Below are 21,095 nucleotides of genomic sequence, written 5' to 3'. Positions count from 1 at the left end.
ATTCATAAAATTGACAATCCTAATTGATGGAGAACCGACAAGCTGGAATAGTTTCCGTGAAAGAAAAAGAGGGGCAAAATCCTGTAGTTGAGATAAAAAAGAGAAAAATATGTTTTAATATCATACAAGTAATAAATAAATTTCATGAACACATTTAAATTTAATAAATAATAATTTCGGATCAGGTCGGTCGGGATTGGGTCTATTATCTTACAGCTAGCCCGTTCGCCACCTGAATTTAATCGGGCCGAAGAGGTCACAGCAATCGGCCCATTTTTGTAGGCCCAGTCTGGCTGCTATTGCTTCGGCTTTTTTTAAAGGGAAAAGAAAAGATTTCCATTCGCCGCTCTCTTGCTCGAGACAAAGCCCCGTCGATCACAAGGATTAGGGTTTCAAAGTCTTCCAGTTTGTCGTCTCAAGGTCAGTCCTCGATGACTTCCGAATTCCTAAGCCCTTCTCTTCTTGGACATAGGTTTTTCCCTTTTCTTCTTTTTAATTTAATTTCCTCCCTCAGCTGGATCACAAGAGAGTGCCTTAATAGTGCCTTGCTCCTATTTAGTCTCTCGTGTGATTTTCTTCAATGTAATACTAAATACGATGTGAATTTCGTGGTTTAGACGGCAATTTATTCAATGTGTGAAAACAATAAAAAAGAAAACTGGGACATTCCGTTGGAGATCGTTTTTGGAAAATTCGAAGCACTTGATCTAAATTGGAACGTTCCAGAGAGTTAGAAATAATCTTTGTGGGATGGTGAGCTAGTGTTAATTCCAAAGCCTTCTACAGCCTCTTGATCTGGTGTTGAATCAAGACCCTGGTGCCACTTTGAAATGTCGAGAGCAGAAAGAAGATTGATTTGTTTTTATTTTTCAGTGAATCACTTAGTGAGATGCCAGGAGATACCGACATAGGATGATTAGTAGTGCTTAGTAGGTTGCGAGGCTTAAGTCTTGGCATTCGACGCAAGAGCCATCTACTTATTGTTTAAGAATCATTTTGCTTAACTAAGTAATCTCGTCTCTGGATTCAGATAAATGTGAAGCTTATTGTGAATTAGCAAAGTAATAACTCAGTACTAAATTATTTTGCAACGGGCTGATAAGATGGTGGATAGGCTTAGATGCCTATTTTTTATGGGAGCAGCAGATCATGCGTTCTTACTTTCAGTTATAAAAAAAAAAGGTGAAATAATATATATGAAGAAAACTAGGAAGTCAATAGGTTCTAAGCTTAGACTTTGTGAATATTGTGTTGTTTATGCATGAAACATCTTCAAAATTTAATTTGAGAACCACGTCATTTTCATAGCAATGTTTCGCGATGATTGTATCTGATGGATTCTTCTCCAAGTGCTTTTCTTTGTTTTGAAGTTTATTAATTTATGAGAAACTCTGCGAAGCAATATTTGTTTACAAGCACACATAAATTCATTCACTGACCAGAAACTGTATATGATGATGTTATTTTCATTTGTTAGTTTTTCCTGCTTTGCTGTTTTTAAATATTGAATGTAGTCTTTTGAGTCCATCCTAAAGCCATAGCATCTCCAATGTTTGCAGAGATCACGGTGTTTTGATGGAGAACATGCAGTATGCTGAAGAACTTCTGAGGGAGTTTCTTATCTTCAGAGGTTTTACAAATACACTACAAGCTTTTGAAAGAGAGTTGTCTACTGATATTGGTAGAAGCTTTCAAGTTGACAAAGTCTTGGATTTAATCTTCTCAGTGTATATACCGAAATATCAAGCAGACAAATTAATTAGTCTGCTTAATTTCTTTAAGCAATGTTTCTCTTCACCTTCGGAGGTGCTTCTTATTTCTACATTGTCAAAACTGGAAGTGTCAATTTTACGATACTATATTGTTCATGCTTTACAATCTGGAAGGCAAGACAAAGTAGTTGAATTCTTTGGGGCAAATGGCAATTATTTGTTGCAAAAGCGTGAAGACTGGATGCCATGGTTTGGTGGGTCACAGTTTTCCTTTTCTTTTTTCCTCCTCTCTTTATCAAGCTCTCTATTATTATCCTTAAGATCATGCCTTGCAGCTATTCCATATGTTAAGAACCCAAACTTGGATCCTCAGTTCCATGTATACTTTTCAAAGGAATGGTTCGATGCCTTGCTTCTCTCGTTCCGGAACTTTTTAAGTGAGATCTTCAATGGTACTCATATCCTCAGATAAATATTTTTTTATATTATTATGACCATTTTTCTACTAGTCCTAGTAGGATAACTATGGCCCTGTTTGTTAGTGACTACTTATGGTGATGTGGAAGCATTTTGTTGTTGCTAGGAATATGCATATTCTGTTATCAGGTTAGTTGTTAATACAAAGACAGAAATTCTTCATAGTTGCCATGAGGCTACTAATCTCAGAGTATTTACATTACAGTACCATTCATTGTTTATCTGGCTTTCTTGAATACCTTCTTTCATACCGTACATTGTTTATCTGGCTTTGTCGAATGCCTTCTTTCTTCTCTATCTGCATAACTATATCATTTTTTTATGATTCAATTCCAATCTTTTCCTTAATCATTTCACGCATCCCTGCTTTGTTAAAGATCAGCACAGAGAAGAATACTGTCAAACACCTTAAAAATGACATAAAGCAACTTAATCATAAGCTGTCACAACTCCAGGCACTGTTAGAGACCAAAGAGGCTGAGATATTCCGCCTGAGAAAGTAAGTGTGTTATTTGTCAGATTTTTGTTTGCTTATGATTTTCATACAAGGCTATGTGCATTTTGATTTGTGCAGTGCTATCAGCATGGTATCTTATGCAGGGTCATTTAACATCTAAATTGTTCTTCTCTGCATATTTATGTCATTGATCTTATTTCACAGTGATTTAAGCATATGCATTTATGTGCCTGGACCTATTCCCTAGTTATTTGGCATGGAAAGTTATGCAAATTTTACGTGATCTCATGTCATTATTTTCTTTGTAGTTTAAACATTTTTTTTGTGGATCATCTGCATCCAACTAAGGGGCTGTTTGGTTGCCTGCACTTCTAGTTGTCTGCAAAAGTAGTGCAGCTGCAACAGAAATGCTGCATTTTTTATTTTCAAGCATCCCTTTTTTTTTTGGCTAGCTTGCATATGAAAACTGCAACTTTAATCCTGTGTTTGGTTATATTATATGAGGAGGGTGTGATTCACATGTTAAGATTATCTTTGCTGATATTATCTCTCATATCATATCATATTATTATTTTTATAAAATTATTATATGTTATATTAATTATAATATAATACAATATAATGTAATATATTACAATATGGTATTAAAATATAATAATCTCAATTCATATAGTTATAAGATTGTTTTGTCTTAATGATAACTAATATGGCTAATAACTATATTATAATATTTGTTATTGCCATCCTTTTTATATCTTCATATCATAAGTATGTTATTATGCAAATAGATAATTGTATATAATATTATTGTGTTTCTTTATGATGTTATGATAATTATTATTTATAATATAAAAACTATTTTAATTGGAATTGTGATAATTCCATGGTCATTTTTTGTATTATTGCAATAATCATAGTAATATTATTATCATATAGTTATTGGAGAGAGAGTGAGATGATGATAGCCTTTTAAGGGTGCAACTAGGACCTACATCATAGTCTGCAGCCTTTTTTGGCTGCACCTCTTTTTGCAGCAAAGGTCCCTTAGGCGCAACTAAACTGCCTGGAATTGCACTCAGTTATAGGCAACCAGACAGCTTTATCAAACCATCTCCAACTAGGTTGCAGCAACTGAGGTCCAGTTGCAGGCAACCAAATCACCACTAAATGTCTGTGCTATAACTGCAACTAGCTTTACCTAGGTGTTCTATAAAGCACAAATGGGCATCATTTATCTCTTGCCAACATCTTTCTGGTTAGAACAGTGTTGCTTTTTTTTTTTTGCACTCAGCATGTCACCAGCAGCACAGGATTCTTCCATGCTTCAAGATACCAGCTCAATAAGTGATCTGTCTAGTGAGAATTCATCAAAGGATAATGGTGGAAATCCTCGAATAAAGGATTTCAGTGAGGCCAACACCACTGTTCCCTCTCATCTAGGAGAAAGGATATTAGGACCAAATGATGTGGATTCTTCAGGTTCCTCTAATGTTCCGCAGGAATCGAAGTCTGAACTTGTTTCAAGTTCCCTAGGTCAACCACCATTTGGAAATGATGAAGCCAGGGATGATCTTCAGATATCACAGGCAGGTTGAACTTTATTCCTTATTGTTCCTATCATCACTATGCATTCTTATAGCACTGTCTCTCTAGTTCTTTTTGGATTATTCAATGCTGAATTATCTTCATATTGTACTAGCTCTTTATGCATGACATGCGAATGGAAAAATTATCAGATGAGACAGATGATGAGTTGCTCTGTTTTAAATTTAAACTACACTCATGTAGATATGAGGCATCTGAACAAAGAGTTGTTGATTTTTTGTACTATAAGATATATCATGTAGATATTGTGTATGCTTCCTTTTCTTCTACTGTAAAATAGAAACCATGCGAAATGGAAATTTTCATTCTGGTGCAACAATATCTTCGTTTCTATGGTCAATGTCTTTCAGGAGATTTTGTCACTTAAATGTTCAGTGTAGGAAATTTGATTGTGAAGGGTCCTGAGATGATAAAATATTAGGTGGAGTTGTATGGTGGATTGCAGAATCTTACTTAACTGTGTCAGCGACCGGTAAAGGAGCAAGCTTAGTGTGGGAATAGGGAAGCAAACTCTCAAGATTGTAGACATTTCCTAGGCACATGAAAGATGAAAGAAATGCCATTTGCATTCTGAGTCATCATCTTAACAGTAGGGGTGCAAATGAGTTGAGCTACTTGAGCTTCACTTGAGTCAAAGCTCGACTTGACTTGGCTAATATTGGAAATGGCTCTTGCAAATGGCTCTTGGACTCAATATTAGATCTTAATCTGATGGCTCTTGCAAGCAAAAGGAATGAGGAATGCACATGAATGAGGAAAAGAAGGGGAAAATGGTTGAAATGGAGAGAGATAGCTAGACTAACATTCCCTGAGCATGTGTTTGGACTTTGTGTGTGAGATCTGATTGAGATGAGCCTTTACTATATTTTATAAATTTTGTACATTTTGGATCTATCATATTCCTTCTTATTTTTACTATATGAGTTCCACACTTTAATACCTGAAATCTGTAACGGGTAGCAGGAGCATAAACAATTTTCTGGTGAAATGCATTTCTGCAGAACCGAACTGAACTCTCTCCTCTTGCCTTTGCATTATTGGAAGTTGTTAGTCTGAATCACAAGCTACTCAAACTAAGTGCGTGGAACATGTTTATCAACTTCTGTTATGAATTTAAAAATCAATGCGTGGAAAAATAATTGAACAAATTGTATACTTTAACATGCCATCTGTATTTTTTTTTTTGGGTTGCTATATCTTTCTTTCCCATGAATGCCACTTGGTGGCACGACATGGCATGTTATTCACATAATATTGACCGTTGATCGGTAGAGGATCAACACAAGCATGATGTATGATTCATTAATCCTTGATATATATACAAAATTATATATGTAGAAATGATACACAATTTATTTCTCTGCCTTCCATTCCTTTTGATATCCTCTTTTTTGACCTTGTTATGTTTACATTGGTTCAATGGTTAAAAATCACAACTTGGGAAGGTGGCAGTGTGCTTATGCAATATTTGCAATACCAAAGCACATTTGGTTCTGTGTCAATATTTTGTACTACATATGACTGTTTTTGGAAGTCAAAATTGAGAATCTTGTTTTGTTTAATCAACTTCTTAATTTTCAAAACCCTTCTGAAGTTTCAATAGCTAGTGAATCTTAGACCAATATTAAATTGGTTGTTGAATGAACTGAATGATGCATTATTTAGTGGGATTAAGCATAAAACCTTTCTATACCCTTTGGCTAGTTTGAGAGACCATATATGTGAAAAGCCTATTGAGATTTTCTCCTTTTTTGCCTTTTTGCTTAATAAATATAGCACAACATCTTAAGTTCTTTTTGTCCATTGCAAGTGTTGTCACAAGCAATGTCAAGGTGCCTTGGTAATGACTGACTAGGAACTCTCATACAGTTATACTGAGGACATGCGCACTCCATTCTTTTAGTTTGTACTTGCTTTTGTCATGTTATTTTTACTATTGTAGTGAAATAAACTTATTTTAGTTAAACTAGAAGTGAAATTAACATGGTTTAAGATTTGTTTTTGATTTGCTCATTGCTTCTCCTATCACTCCAACCCAATGCCTCTCTCATCTCTTGATGCTAGGGCAAAAAAATGGCCCTTTACCAGTTGTCATCTACCCATTTGTCTATGCACCATAGACTAGAGGTTCCCGTGGAGCCCAAAGATCTCCGGGAGGCTATCCACAATTGTCATTAATTTGGAGGCCCCTTGGTTTTTCTATAATTTTAATTTTTTATTTTTCTATGTTCCATGGACGTTGATACAAGAATTGGATTCAAATGTATATCCAAAAATCCTACTCGGTAAGAGGAAAAAATTGAGATATGGGGATACTTAAGATGAAATTTAGTTAAACTAAGCCATACTTTTTTTTTATATCTTTAAATATTTTGTCTAAATATTTAAAATATATTAATAATATATTTTTTGTTAAGGTATTTCAGTATTAACAGCATTTGTTGAACCATCCCCAACTGGATGGTTTAGGACGTTTTGAGCCGTACCGATGGCAAACCAGAACGGTTCGGACGGGTAAATCAAAATACCGGACGAGAAAGAGGAAAAGAGAGGAAGGGAAAGAAGGGGAGGAAAAGATGGAACGGTGCCATTGGAGGCCGACAGTGGCCTGTCGAGACTGTCGAAAGGTCGTGGAAGCCTCCACGGCTTAGTGTCGCCTGATAGGATGTTTAAATGAGAGAGAAAGAGAGACGGAGAGCGATGATATCGGAGGGAGTACAGCCGGCGGAGAGGCTGCGGGAGGGCACCGGATGGCCATCGTGGCCACTGGGTAGCGAAAAACGCACGGACGGAGCCGCGGCCACAGAACAGGGGTGACCATAATCGGGATTTTAAAAAAAAATCTCGTGAAATAGGGGTGATCGCCCCTGTTTCACGTCCGCGGTGCTGCAAGCGTCGTTTGCACCGTATGGCAGCCAGCCGGCGGCCTCTCCAGCATCTTTCCCTTCCTCCTTTTCTTTCTTCCCCCCTCTCTCTCTGTCTCTCTCTCTTTCTCTCTTTTTTTTTTCCCCAGTTCCCTTCTCCTCTGTGTCAGTTCGCGTTGGTCCGGTTCGGTATGGCTCCATACCGGCTTGTACTGTCGGTCGGCCAGCACCAATCTTGGTTTCGATTCCGCCTTCCCTGCCAATATATATTATTTCTCATTTAAACTTTCTAATTAACTTAAAGATGTTAAAAGAAAAAATTGCAAAGTTATTTCAGTACCTACATCATTGACCAATCTCTAAAAATAAGAAAAACTCCTAGTGTTAGATGGCCAAACTCATGGTTGGGAGAGTTTACCTCTTCGCCAATCTTTAAAGGTGGCATCCAAAGACACTTTACAAGTATCCAACTGTTGGGTATGTGTATCTGATATGGAAGTTTGCAGCTGGATGTGAGTGCCTATGTGACATTGCTTGCTCTTTCTTAAAAGTTTTTCTCTTCTCTTCTCACATTACTCTTCCTTTTTTGCCCTCATTTGGAAGATCTTTTTTCTCTTATTTTCCTCTTTTCTTTTCCTTTTCATTCATGCTTCTGTCTTTTTCTACTTTTCTTTATTGTCTCCTAGTTAAAGCTTTTTTTTGGAATACGGATATATGATTTGAATTATGACTTAAGAGATTTACTTTTCTTAAATTTGCCACATTTTTTGCTTTGGAGATCGAACTTATAATAATGTGATTTCATTATCCCATTTTTAACTTGGATGATTGACATGTGATGAAATCATGCTATTGTTTTGTTTATTTTCTTAATCAATTATGCTCTAATGGTGAATTTGTTTTTTTCTTTACTATGTATGAATTGAAGAAAAATGAGATCGATTACATTATAGCTGGCTTTTTGTGCAGGGGCACAACAAGTTGGGTAGTCCATTACTCGTACTTGCTTAGTACTTGCCTTGGGGTGGGGTGAGTTGGGTAGAGTTAGACAAGGCAGGTTGGACGAATCAGGTCAGGTAAAATTGCTATTTTTTTTGGGCATACAAATCAAACAAATAAAAAAGAATATAAAAATAAACTGTAGTAGTTCACATAATATTAAACAAAATAAGAATCGAAGACATAGAACATAACAAACCAAAATTTTAACAATAATAGAAACATAACCAACAAAAATATTGTTGTTTAAGAAGTCAAATGTCCCTTAAAGGTTTAAACTAAGTAGTCACCTAAAAAAAGTGAACAACTAATCATCATTGCACATAACCTCTCACATGTTCAATCTTTTTCACCAGTAGAGCTATTAGAGCAAAGGAGGGGGAGGGGATTTGTGAAGAGTTATATATATATATCCGGATCGGGTTTGGGACGGGTTTTACCATTATCTATATATGCCCCGGATTCACTGCGGGTTAGACAAAACCCATCCCATTAGGGTTGGATATTTGATGAGGTGGAGTAAGTTTCAACCCCTACTTTTATGTTTTGTTTGCCCTGTTAAACAATGGGCTACCTAAGCCACTAGGCAATTTGCTTGGGCACCTAGGTGGTGCCCAATTAGTTAGGTTTCCTTGACTAGGGAATGCCTAGTCACCTTGACAATACATAGAGGAGAGGATATCTACTTCTTTTAAGTCTACATCAATAATTGGGCATCCAAATTGAAGATTTACATTGTTAATCATATACTACTAGAAATGTTTGCAAGCCTAAAAACATGTATTTGTTGGTTTCTAATTGCATTAAATGGACAAAAATGGACGGATTTCATGATACTAGTATGCTAAAATACACAAGAAAGCATTTAAATTGAGAATTTATTGATCATGATCCACATGTTTAAACATCTATTGATCGAAAAATTAATAGATTTTAATGCTTAGATCATAGCAAAACATGGTCTAATATCATCTTAACAATACGTTTTTCACCCACGATGCATGGTTTTAAAGATCAGCAAAATATATGATTTGTAGTTTTTGGGTGTTTGGTAGTATGGATCATGGTTAATTGTATGGATCTTTGATCTAGGTGCCCTATTGTTAGTTCTGGGCTTGAAAGAGTCGATAACCTCTTCTCTCAAAAGTAACATAATCCATCTCCCTCTCTCTCTATACATATACATAATTACATTGATGTTGCATGCTTGGGTGGATCGGGAAATTGGTCCACTCACCTTCAAAGTGAATGATAGGCCATCAAATTTCAAGGTCTAAACTGTTGAGCATGATTTAGATTATGAAAAGGGCTTAGAAATCAAAACTTTTATGTTTTGGTGGTCTCTAACCTAATCATCATGGGTCCAAATAGATGGATTAAATAGCATGATGCTATGCTTTACTATGATCTAATCATCAAAACCTGCTGAATTTAAATCTATCCCATAAAGTGGATTTTCAATTTATACGCATTATCATATATTTTACCACACTAGTGCACCGAGTACCATTCCTTCTGTACCAATATGATGTGTAGGTTATAGACCATGAAATCATATAAACTTTGGTTTCTATGCAGCATTTTGGATTTTGAATTGGGATAGCCCATCATTGATTTTGAAGGTGAGCAGACCAAATTTCCCAATCCACATGAGCACACAATAGTTATACACACACATGAATGGTAACATTTTTTCATGTTATATGGAACCTTTCAGTCATAATGTTAACCTTCTAGCAGTATATACTTGGAAGAAGAAAAGCTGGTGCATGCTTGGATCTAATGTTATGATAAATATTAAGAATCTGACATGACTGAAAAGTGTCATTACAATCCTCTGGTTTAGATTAGTTGGTCTATTAGGATTAACATGAGAATTTTAGCTTCTCTTTGATCATCCGAATTTTAATGCTTTGGATTCTTTCCATTATGTATTATTTGCTTCTGATCTCCTTCTTTCTTTCATCTTTTGATATTTTCTCCAATATTTTTATGTTCTTGCACTCTTAGTTTCTATAACCACTATGCACCCCAAAATATTTTCTTGCTTCATGATTGTTGATATGATTTTTCAATGGGTGTATGCAAAGCATATACAAAGTCTGTATATAAGTCTGAATGCTTAGTTCAAGCCATTCTAAAAGTCTGAATTGGTGAGTGCTTACAATATGTATTTTATGAAGTCGAACCTATTCTTAGTAGCATGTTCTTTCAAGCGAAGGCAGTGTTCAGTTATTTATCTATATGTTGCAAAGTTGCTGCAGATAGCAAACGAGACATGCTGAGAGAAGATGAGTTTCCTGAAATTAAAGTGGATTTTCAGGTGAGTTATTAATTCAGACTTCTGGTATCATTTCTTTTATGCAACTCTTGTTAATCTTATGAGTATGGTATTTATCATTTGTGTCATTGTGCAAGTTTGTTACATATATCTGCAAATTTTTTATTTGAAATTCTTTTACTAATTATAGAAATGGGATGATAATGTTTTTTTTTTCACAGGAAACATTCTTAGGGCATACTAGTCCAATTTCTAGGTGTAGATTTTCTGCTTCTGGAACCAATATTGCAAGTGCTTCTATGGATGGCACTGTCAGGTTAATATACACTAGATAATATACTAGAGTCAGATGGATTACTGATTCCTGCCTTTTCAGTTATATGTTCTTATTCATTCTTCTAAACACCTGTTGAAGGATCTGGACATATGACTCATCAACCCCGACATCCAGAAATGCTACTATATATTGTGGGGCCGAAATTATGTCACTTGATTGGGAATGCAGATCTGACCGTTTGGTAGGTCAAGTGTAGGTGCTTAACATGATTCATTCAAACATTTGTGAATTCATTTTTGGATAATTTTCAGCAAAAATTCATTTGTGGCATGTCTTTATTCTCTTGATGATAGCTGCTCGTAGGAACAGCTGATGGTGGCATCAAAGCTTGGAATGTTGATGCAAAAAGAGTTGTCTGTGATCTCAGCACTACAACAGAGTTTCCAAGGTTGCATCAAATATTTTTCTTTAGAATGTTAACTGGTGAAGTAATTTACATGTGAGCTATTTGACACTTTTTTATTGGCTGCAGTGTCTTGGATTTAAAGTGCAGCCCTGTGGAACCAATTTTTGTCTCTGCAGCTGCATCAAGACGGTAATTAATCAACAACAATGTTTCCATTGGGACTTTGCTTTATCTATTTCATCCTTGGACTCTGACAGAATTATTTGACGAACTGTCAAATGTGTTTTAATGTTCGGTAACTTGTTGAGTAGAACATACTGGCAAATGATAGAGTGATAGACTATTTCACCCTTGTTTTATTTTTTCCAAGCTGTAACATTTGAATATATGTCTTGTATGCATGGGCAAATCACATGGCTCTGGTGTATGGGGAATGCTATCCGAGATAATTAAAAATTGTTGTAAACCAAGACTTTTTTTTTTGATGACCCAAGTTTTTTGTCTACCAACATTGGAATGTACACTTATGCATGTGTGTCTGTATGTGTGAATTTATCTGTATATGTGCCCATGGGAGAGATAGGAGGTTTTTCTTTTGCGAAGGAATAGTGAGGCATAGTTCCTCTGGAGTCGGGAAGTCTGGAGTCATGCAAACATTTTTGTACAAATACATGCATTTTGTATGTGTGTAGAGAGAGAGATGCTTTAAAGTTCTAGGGCATTATTGACTTGGGCACTTTAAAGTTCTAGGGCATTATTGACTTAGGCATGCCAATGATCAATATGCATGGTGGGACATACAAGTTGATGATCAGGACCATTCACCATCGCCCACATTTCTGAAGTTCCTGTAAATGAAATACTATAAAATAGACTCGTAACATATACATCACATGATCACTACTTGAACAGATTTTTTATGATATAACAAAGCTGTATCTTAATGTTAATTGAGAACTATCCAGGCTATAACATACACACATTCATAGAGGGATTTGTGCAAACATTTTTGTACAGATTCATGGATTGTGTGGGTCTCTAGAGAGTGGGAGGGAATTGCTTTAATGATTGAGGGCATGATTAACTTAGTTATGTTGAATGATCAAAATGCAAGGTGGGACATACAGCTTGATGATCAGGACACTCTGTCATGATCCACATTTCTAAAGTTCCTGTAAATATCATTGTTTATGTTTAATATTGTATTTTTGCTGTCTAGATTTCCCTTTTGTTGCAACTAACTGTTTAAATATCTTTATATAATGATTATAGGCATGGCTCTAATAAACTTGACAAAGTGGGATTCGCTTCTTTGACTGTATGGAATATGAAAATGTGGAAGGCCATGGTATATGTGTTGCTTTAAGAACTCTGTTTGTAAAAACTATGCTTAGTGTTGTCTAACTAGAAGCATTTTAATTAATTGAATTATATTTTCTCTTATGAAGACAGTCCTTCCTCTTGGTGAAGATCCACCAGCAATTACTTCACTCTGCTTCAATCATAATGGAAAAATTTTAGCGGCCTCTGCAATAGATGGAATGATTCACATGTTTGGTATCCTTATTTGTAAGTCATATTCACCTAGGTTGCATTTTAGGAAATGAATGGAACTGTTTTCAGAAGTTTTTTTGTTTATGGCCCCTCTATGGTGCTGCTCCTTTTATACACATGTAAAGTCTGTGGTTGTTGCAGCTTGTTTTTGTAAATTTGAAGGATGTTTTTGTTTCACACATGAACCTTGATATGCATCTCCATTTAGAATACCTTAACCAGTCAAAGACATGTCTGCTGGCCTACAAATCACAGGATGGCCTGCCCATGATTCAGCTGTGAGCTCAGTGCTATTTGGACCCGATGAGACAAGCATCTTCAGTTTAGGCTCTGATGGAAAGGCAAGAACCATGTCTATCTTTATTTCTAAACTATGAACTTCATATTGGCCTGTTAGTTGAAGCATCTGCTTTCATGGCTAGTTTTGACTTGATGTCCTAGACTGTGCACTATTTTGTCACCTTTGACTGCCAAAAATCTTTTGACATGTTTTGCATGTCATTTATTGGCAAGTTTCTCACCCCATCCTTTGAGCTGACGGACATATGGTGTTCTAAAGAATGGTCTTGTGAAGCCTCAAGGAGTACATGGATCCAATGATCATTTTATTCTGAATCTTTATGTATCTAGTTCTGATAACCATTTGTTGATCGGTTGCATTTCCATGGTTTTAGGAAAATTTTACTTGTCATTCATGTTTCCTAAAATGTTTTACAATAATATATTATAGATATTATAAACTAGTGCATGGCTTGCAGATATTTGAATGGAGCTTGCAGAATCAAGGTCAGGTTCTTTGGTCGAGAGACTGCAGTAGGTACAGATGCCTCCGATGCAATAAGTCCTTTTTCTTTTCCTGCAGCATGTGTATAATTCCCAGCTAATTAATAACATTCCACACTTCATAGTAAGCTGCCAAAGCTGCTGCCACTGTCACTACATGTGGCAATTGACATGAACCATCCACCCTACTATCCTGCTCCCTTCCCCTTCCTCTTCTTTCTGATAGATCACAGACTTGATATCATTTCATCTCATGTGTGCAATGCTAACTGCAAAGAAAAAATTAGACATTGAAGGATATAGTAAAGCCAAGAGAGTTGCTACCACCAGTGTTGGATCAAGCATGAGCTGCTTATTTAGTGGAGCTTTTGCTTATTTGTTGTATTAGCTGCTGTTGAATCCTGTTGAATTTACGTTGTCTTTTTTTTCGTTACCTTAATGGAAAATTGTTCGGCACTTTTGTGCCTAACATTTCTCTTCAAAAGGAAAAAAAACTTGGCTACTTGACTTCTTTCTTCTTTTTGGACTGACTTGACCCCTGATGTGAAATGCACGAGGCTTTAATGAGATAGTCTGGCTGCACAACTTGGAATTAGGGTGATTTTTTAAATTGGATGGCTTGACTTTGTGTTGCAATGTATCTGTATGTGACCTTCCACTCATAAACCGTAGTCAACTTGGAACGTGGGTCATTCTATCAGGTCTTCAAGTTGATTTGAGCTGATGGAGGAACAAGTTAGATCAACTATCTGAATATTTGAACTAGAAGCCTTGCTTTTGTGTTTATGGTGAATTGCATTCTATAAATTTTAATATTATTAACTATTTTAATAAAATGATTAAGAGTTAGATATGAAAAATAGACGACAGAATACTTATATAAGTAATCACCCTCAACGTGTAGTTTTAGCAATGTGTTCACAAAAGATTGCATAAAGGCTTGCATTAATTAAACTGTTCTTTCTCTAAATAGGTTTTGCTATCCAGAGAGCTTGAAAATATGTAGGCATGAGATAGCTCTGGATGCTAATGGCAGGAGGTTGTTGGTGACATCGGGTTCGGTTAGATCCCCTATATACCAGGTGAGCATCTACTCTTCAAATTATCTTTTTCCCCTGCCTCCCCCTATTTTTTTCCTCTTTAGTTTTATGCCTGTTATGCTGTCATAGTTACTGATAGCATTAACATTTTTGTTTAGGTGCAAGGCCATATGAGCGGTCTACGGACACTTCCTCATACTGCCGCTGTAACAAGTGTGGATTGGCACCCAACACTTCCCATCTTTATCACTGGCTCTGCTGACCACTCGGTTCGAGTCACATCCATTCTTTGATGGCCTTTTAGCCCTCAGACTGCCTCTGATATGGAGTGGACTTAAGATGCTTAGGAATGCCGATTTTCTCATGAAATAGAAGAAGACTTCCTGGTTGGGATGGTATTTGATTGTCACCAACTTGTTCATACCACTGGTTAAGGGTAAGGGTGGCACTCAAGCTGTCCTAGCTCATAGCGTCCGGTTCAACTGTGGTACAAAGTGTTGGTCATGACATGTTGGCCATCAACATCGTGTTGCTGTGTCACTAGCTCCATTTCTTATTTGTTCGCATTTGTGTTTCTTGTATGTTAATAGTTTCCTACGGGAAGAATTAGTTATATTGTTAAGCATCTATGTATTGGTATGTATTCATTGAATACTCTTTCAAGTGGTAGATGCTGCTTAATTTTTCTGATTGCACATGGTGTTGTGCATCGTTGGATAGAAAGCAGTAATTTGTAACGGTTTTGTTGAATCACAGGTTAGATGATTGTAACAGGTGGTTTAAATTCTCCTGCATTGTCTCAAGGCATTATCTCCGATGGCACCTGAAGCGGAGACAATTTCATCATTGAATACCTGCACTGTCGGATCTGTCATAACTGTTTTTGCGAAATCTCAATTTTTGTCCGTATTGAACCCAATTTGGCTCAGCAGGATCCGTCGGTGGTCTTGAGTTCGATCACATTCTTCTCTGGAGTATAATTGCATTCCCTATTCTGTTAATAAAATATCCTCCTTGGAAAAACAAATTAAAAGAAAGGAAAGAAAAAAAAAAAGTTGGTGTGCATGTTACATGAGAGGGGGGATTGAGTTTGCTCGATCTTCTCTAAAGAATGTGGTGGGCATGATAACGTCAATAAATGATGGAAATGGTGGGCATGCTTTGGGTTCAGGTGCTTCGAGGATTGGACTATGAAGGCGTAGCATTTTATTAAAGAATACTTGTTTGGCATCTGCAAATCAAATGATGGAAGTTCTCCTATCTTCATCAGTTCATTTAAGGAGTAAAGATTGGAGTAATTACCATAACCTTCATTAAGGGGCTCCACTTTCAGACTGTTTGCCTATTCCAGCAGAACCTATGAAGACTGGAGAGACCCTTGAACTGAAGGGGTCGGAGGTGAGGGAGAGGGAGAGAAAAGCAAACGGATCAGCAGACACACACACAGAGAGAGAGAGAGAGCATGAAAAAAGATAAGATCCCTTTCCCTTTCACTATTCTAAAATATTAAACTAAGCTTTTGCTCTTTTACTTGAAGAGAAAAAAAAAAAACAAAAAAATCCCTTCTCCTCAAACTCGGGTCATATCATGTCTGCCGAAGACGAAGTCGACCGAGAGAGATTACTAATCGCTGGACAGCAAGACTTCAAGTAGCGGTCGTCGCTTCTGATACGTGTCTTCCCCCAGAGGGCTTTAATATGATAACAACCACCGAAAAATCCGGTATATCATAAAATTCAATCATGGTCAAGGTGTTAGTTTCTTCCCCTCGTTTCCAATAGTGCATGGATTCATACTTGTCCTCTCACTGCCAAGCTAGTTCAGTTGCGATAGTCTCGTGTTGCATTCTTCATGGACAGCGATTGCTAATTAACACACTGTAGGACGCACACAGTCTCCTTCAGTCTTTCTTACCTATCACGGCATGCATTAATTCAAGAAGACAATTCACTATCCCATGAACTTGTTGAAAATTATATGTGTCAACCGAGACCTAGTGAAAGTTTGCCTACCAGGTTGATGTGAGTTTTGAAGAAGGCTTTTGGCCCTGCAACTTGGAAATTCTTAAACCTACTTTTGTGGGGGCTTAAGCACGCTAGCTCTATCTCCATTCTCAAATTTCACTGTTATCCTTTTGTTAGTTGTAACACCATTTGCAAACTAAAGAAGATGGGAGCCTCCTTGATCATAGAAACGCTTAAAATACTAGAATGCTCCAATTTAACAGTCATCTCCAGCATATTCCAAAGACTTGCTGAAATAGATTTTTATGGGGGGGGTCAACTACACGTAGGCAGAGAGAGAGAGAGAGAGAGAGAGACCTCATGGTCTGAAAGGACATTGCCGGAGCTGGACGGCATTGGCCGTGATGCAGGGAACTGACGTTATGATCAGACTAATATTAAATAGACTGAACATAAATCTCAATCCTTCGTATCCAAAATTAAAGAACGTTTCAGCGTGTAAAGGAGCAAGTACTCATAGCCTTGTTTCAGCACATCTTGTCACGAAGTACCCATCACAATTAATTGCATTCCTTCCTCTTGATGAATGAAAACCATTTGATGGGACACCCACCGTTTCTCTTGACCAGCCTCGGGCACTGCACATGCCAATAAATGTAATGTCAAACTGAAAGCATCAAATTTTCTTCCTTAGGATACATGCCTCACATGCTAATAAGTTACGATATCGATTCATGTGAATAAAAGCAAGGAAGGGGGGAGTTTTAGATAACCAAAAGGGAGGAAATAAGATGAAAATTAAAACAACAACATCCACAATATGCACTCACATGTACGCAAACATTTGATAAAGGAATGTCCTTTTTTTTTTTTTTTTTGTTGAATTTGATGAAGGGATGTCGAATTCAAGGCTTCTCCTTGTAGAGAGTGGCTCTTTTAAAAGTTATGAATAATTTGTTGATTAATTATATAAAATTTATAGGTATTCTTGAAAATAAATTGTAAAAAGGTTTAGGATCATGTTCGGCCACCAAATAATCCCTCCTAGTTGTTTGATGGGGTCACTACCATCCTTCCTCCTCTCCTTCCTCTCCTTCTTCTTCTTCTTCTTCTTCTTCTTCTTTTTTTTTTTTTTTTTTTTTTTTTTTTTTTTTTTTTTTTTTGCATGTGTGTCACGTAGCTAATCTTGAACATCCGTTTTTTTTTTTCACCTCCACCAGTGATCTTATCATGATTTCTGAGATTATAGGGCCGTACAAAGAGATCCAAACAACTCTATTTGGGGACAACTTCCAGGCATCCAAACCAGCTCCAAGTATTTTAGAAGGCACTTTTTACCAAAAAAATATATATATATATTTTAGAAGGCACTGAAAGAGAAACAGGAAAGCGTAAAAGGTGAACAGAGTGAGGAAATAATTATATGTACTGTACCTATGATATAATAGGATAGAGGAGCTATAACATGCCATGGATGGAAGAAATGGTTGGAATATGAGGCTGAAACATGATTCATACCAAGTAAAGGTTGACCTAGATCCAACCTGGAGGTGAAACTGTGTATCCATCTCTAACCTAAAATGGAAAACTGAATCACTCAAATTTTAACTCAACCGGCTGCCACTAGTCAACCCCAACCTGAGATGGCTGAAGTTAACTGGTCAGTATGTGTAGTCGCTAAATTAGATGATCAATATTGTACGCCACTTGTGTTCAGGTTCTTTTCTTTTTTTCCCTTAGTTTTTGGTAGAAACCGGGGAACCCGATTAAAAATATGGGTTAGGTTTAGCTAGGTTTCTTTGTTGTGGTGGACACCCTATTACTTACCTAAACTTCCAATACAAGCCTGAGAAGATGGGTACACTTTAATTATTTCAATCCAACCCATATCAAAAATTAGTTTTAATTCAGATTGAGCAGCTGAGTTGGAAAGAGTTGCTATGTATTATTTGGGTAGGAGTTGGACCTCTTCAGCTATTCCAAACAGCACATGTTGCAATTTCCTCAAAGGGCACCAGCTTCTTTTTGTCCTTCCATGTGTGTGGTCCAGGCTGCATGTGAGATGGGGCCAAGTGGTTAGTGAATAGTCTCTTTTTGAAACAGATAGATGAACGGTACCAATCCTAAGAAAATCAGTAGTTAACCCAATCTAGATGATGGAGCCTAAAGTAATCTATATGTATGGAATTATGTATGTAGAGTTGTTGAAAACAATCGAAGGAGGGGAAAATAAGATAATATATCTAAAATAAAGAGCTAAACGAGTGCTACCCTCCTAGCTCCACCACTCAGTCTTATGTGGCAGTAGGGGAGTGGTTCATCATTAACTAAGAAGTCAGGACGGTCAGGGATACACAAAGATTTAGCTTTTTCTATTTATAAGGGTTTTACAACTTTTTTTTTTTTTTTTTTCAGTCAATCAAATGATTTATATTACTCGAGAAAAAAATATATCCGTAGGAATTAGAAAATAAAATATTACTATACTGAAATGAAAAGAAAGAGTAGCTGAACGTAGCTTTCTGAATGACTGTTTCTCCATTTATTTTCTTCACCTCTCGTAGTTCTTATTTGGTGTTTCCATTCACTTGTCTTGACTTTTTTTTCAGTGAGATAATATGTCACGTACCTTTCCAAAATATGGACCTCTTTCTCGCGCTCTACATGATCAAATCTTGATAAGGGAAAAGAGGTTTTATTACATGCAATGTGAGACATGGCAGGAGATATCATGTTTTATTTAACACAATATTTTTTTATATATAAATAATTAAATATTTTGCAAACAAGCAAAAGAAGTTACAAACTATAAAAAAACTCAAATTCCACCCCTTTAATATGCTTGTAGATTCAAAATTATTAAATAAATTTATCAATTTTCACAATAGTAATGCTAAAATATTTATGATTCAAGAGGGTTGTTGGATTCGATATAGACTATTCTGATCACTACAGAAGAACTAGATGAGTTTAGAAGTGAGATTTGCTGTATTAGAAAGTCGAATTAGATGCCAAATTTTTTGTATAATGCTTAATTGCAATGCTCTTTTTGTTGAAATCGAATAACTTTTCAAGTTCTACCATATGGTGCTATTTTTTAAGAAATAGCACATCAAGCAATCAAGATTACATTCCATTATTTGGGTCTCAAAATAAATCTGTCTATATAATTTTTTTTTTTCGAGAAAGATTTTGACTGAGTATACCTTTGAAACTAAGAAGAATTAGACAAAGTGGGCTAAAGATAAAATTGAGATGGAAGTAAAGAGACTTTTAGAATTTTACTTTTTTTATGATTATTTTTAATAGTTATATTTATTTCAAGAAATCATATTTTTTTTAAATAAAAAAATTCAATTCAAATATGCAAGAATGGACGTTGCTAGTATAACTTAACGCTACGTAAATTAGCTTTGTAATTCATAAATAAAAAAAAATATATTTATTTTTTTTGAGAAATTTAATAATAAAGAAAGATGTGAACCGAATTTTAAGACACTTCTTCTGGCGCAAATATTTATCAGAGGGCCGTTTACTTGAGCATATGGTGCCTCTCCAGCAAGCTTCCCACTGCCCAGTCACGTGAATGCATGGGGCGAGTGTTAAAAGTAACCTAACTTGCTAGCCACGATAGATGTGATCTTAATTTTAATTAATTAACCACTTATGGTAACAAGAAGAGAGATCAACTTGAAGATGGCCTAATACCTCGACCTTAACTAATTAGTTGCTAATTTTTATTAATACATCTGTACATGTATAATATACATGTATAGTTTTGCTTCTGCTTCTAGCTGTTCTTCCGATCTCTTCTATTTATTTGCGCTGTATTGATATGCAATTTCCCATCAAAAGTTGAGAAACATGATCTCAAAGAGACCGCCTTTCACTAGGAGGACATTGATGTTAAAGTTTAGGAGATGTATTCCCAAGTCATTCTTCCATCATTGTCAAATTAATATTGGTGGCGCTTCTATACTATTTTTTTTTTTTCCAAAAAAGGGCTATTATCTACTTATGATCTCTACAATCCAGGATGCTAGGAACTGGGGTGTCTAGGAAAGTCCTAATCTTCGTATAAAATGAATGTGCCCAGACTCGAATCTACATTATTTATCAGCCTAAGTTTTTTCATATATGTTGCGGCCAATCGCCTCGTCGTCCGATCGCCGGGGGACGTGCACCTGCAAAAACGAAAAGTCCACACTGACCGGAGGCGGCTCCGGTGGGGACCCTCCGACGGTCAAGTCAGAGAGGTGACTGGGCAACAGTGAAATGAAGACAGAGAGCTCGATCGAGGGAGAGAGAGGGAGAGAGGAGCGAGCCTGTGTTTTTGGGAGTCGAGAGGTGGGAGGGACGGAGCGGATCGATCCCTTGCACTGTTGCCTTCCCCGGTATATATAGTGGAGCACGGTATGGCGCCGTCATTAATGGCGCGGACAAGTGAGGAACTGTCAACTCACTGTAGACTGTCAGGGTCGCCGTGAAGATGTCACATCGCCGTGGGGGCTGTCAAATCATCAGGGTGGACAATGCCCCTGGCAGGATAATGCCCCAAAATGGCCGTGCCGCATGTTGCTGTCAGAGCTGACAAGGTCTGGCGGCTGTACGGCGATTGGAGGAGTCGGCCGACCCTAGGTCGGCGGCCAGCAGAGTGGCGTCGGGGTTTCCTCGTC

At 36.8% G+C, this 21,095-nt stretch overlaps 1 protein-coding gene across 7 annotated transcripts; it reads left to right on the top strand.

Annotated features, from left to right (window-relative positions):
* The first annotated feature begins 308 nt into the window (after positions 1-308).
* LOC105044214 (uncharacterized) lies at positions 309-15,258 on the top strand. Of its 7 annotated transcripts, XM_010922039.4 has the most exons (16): positions 309-420; positions 1,560-1,966; positions 2,048-2,170; positions 2,547-2,688; positions 3,938-4,236; positions 10,370-10,437; positions 10,617-10,711; positions 10,811-10,913; positions 11,026-11,120; positions 11,205-11,267; positions 12,351-12,426; positions 12,527-12,635; positions 12,861-12,973; positions 13,391-13,449; positions 14,389-14,497; positions 14,614-15,258. In XM_010922039.4, exons 2-16 carry the CDS (start codon positions 1,576-1,578, stop codon positions 14,746-14,748), a joined length of 1,980 nt encoding a protein of 659 aa, XP_010920341.1. In that variant the 5' UTR covers positions 309-420; positions 1,560-1,575; the 3' UTR covers positions 14,749-15,258. The 7 variants fall into 7 exon arrangements, 5 of the variants coding, with proteins under 5 accessions (XP_010920341.1, XP_010920338.1, XP_019705784.1 ...); XM_010922036.4 differs by having other exon boundaries at positions 1,560-2,170; positions 10,379-10,437; XM_019850225.3 differs by having other exon boundaries at positions 1,560-2,170.
* Positions 15,259-21,095: the final 5,837 nt, after the last annotated feature.

This window comes from Elaeis guineensis, chromosome 4 (assembly GCF_000442705.2).
Source record: "Elaeis guineensis isolate ETL-2024a chromosome 4, EG11, whole genome shotgun sequence".
Lineage (NCBI taxonomy): Eukaryota > Viridiplantae > Streptophyta > Magnoliopsida > Arecales > Arecaceae > Elaeis > Elaeis guineensis.
The sequence above is the reverse complement of the archived record's forward strand: the minus strand, read 5'-3'. Positions and strand labels throughout refer to the sequence as shown.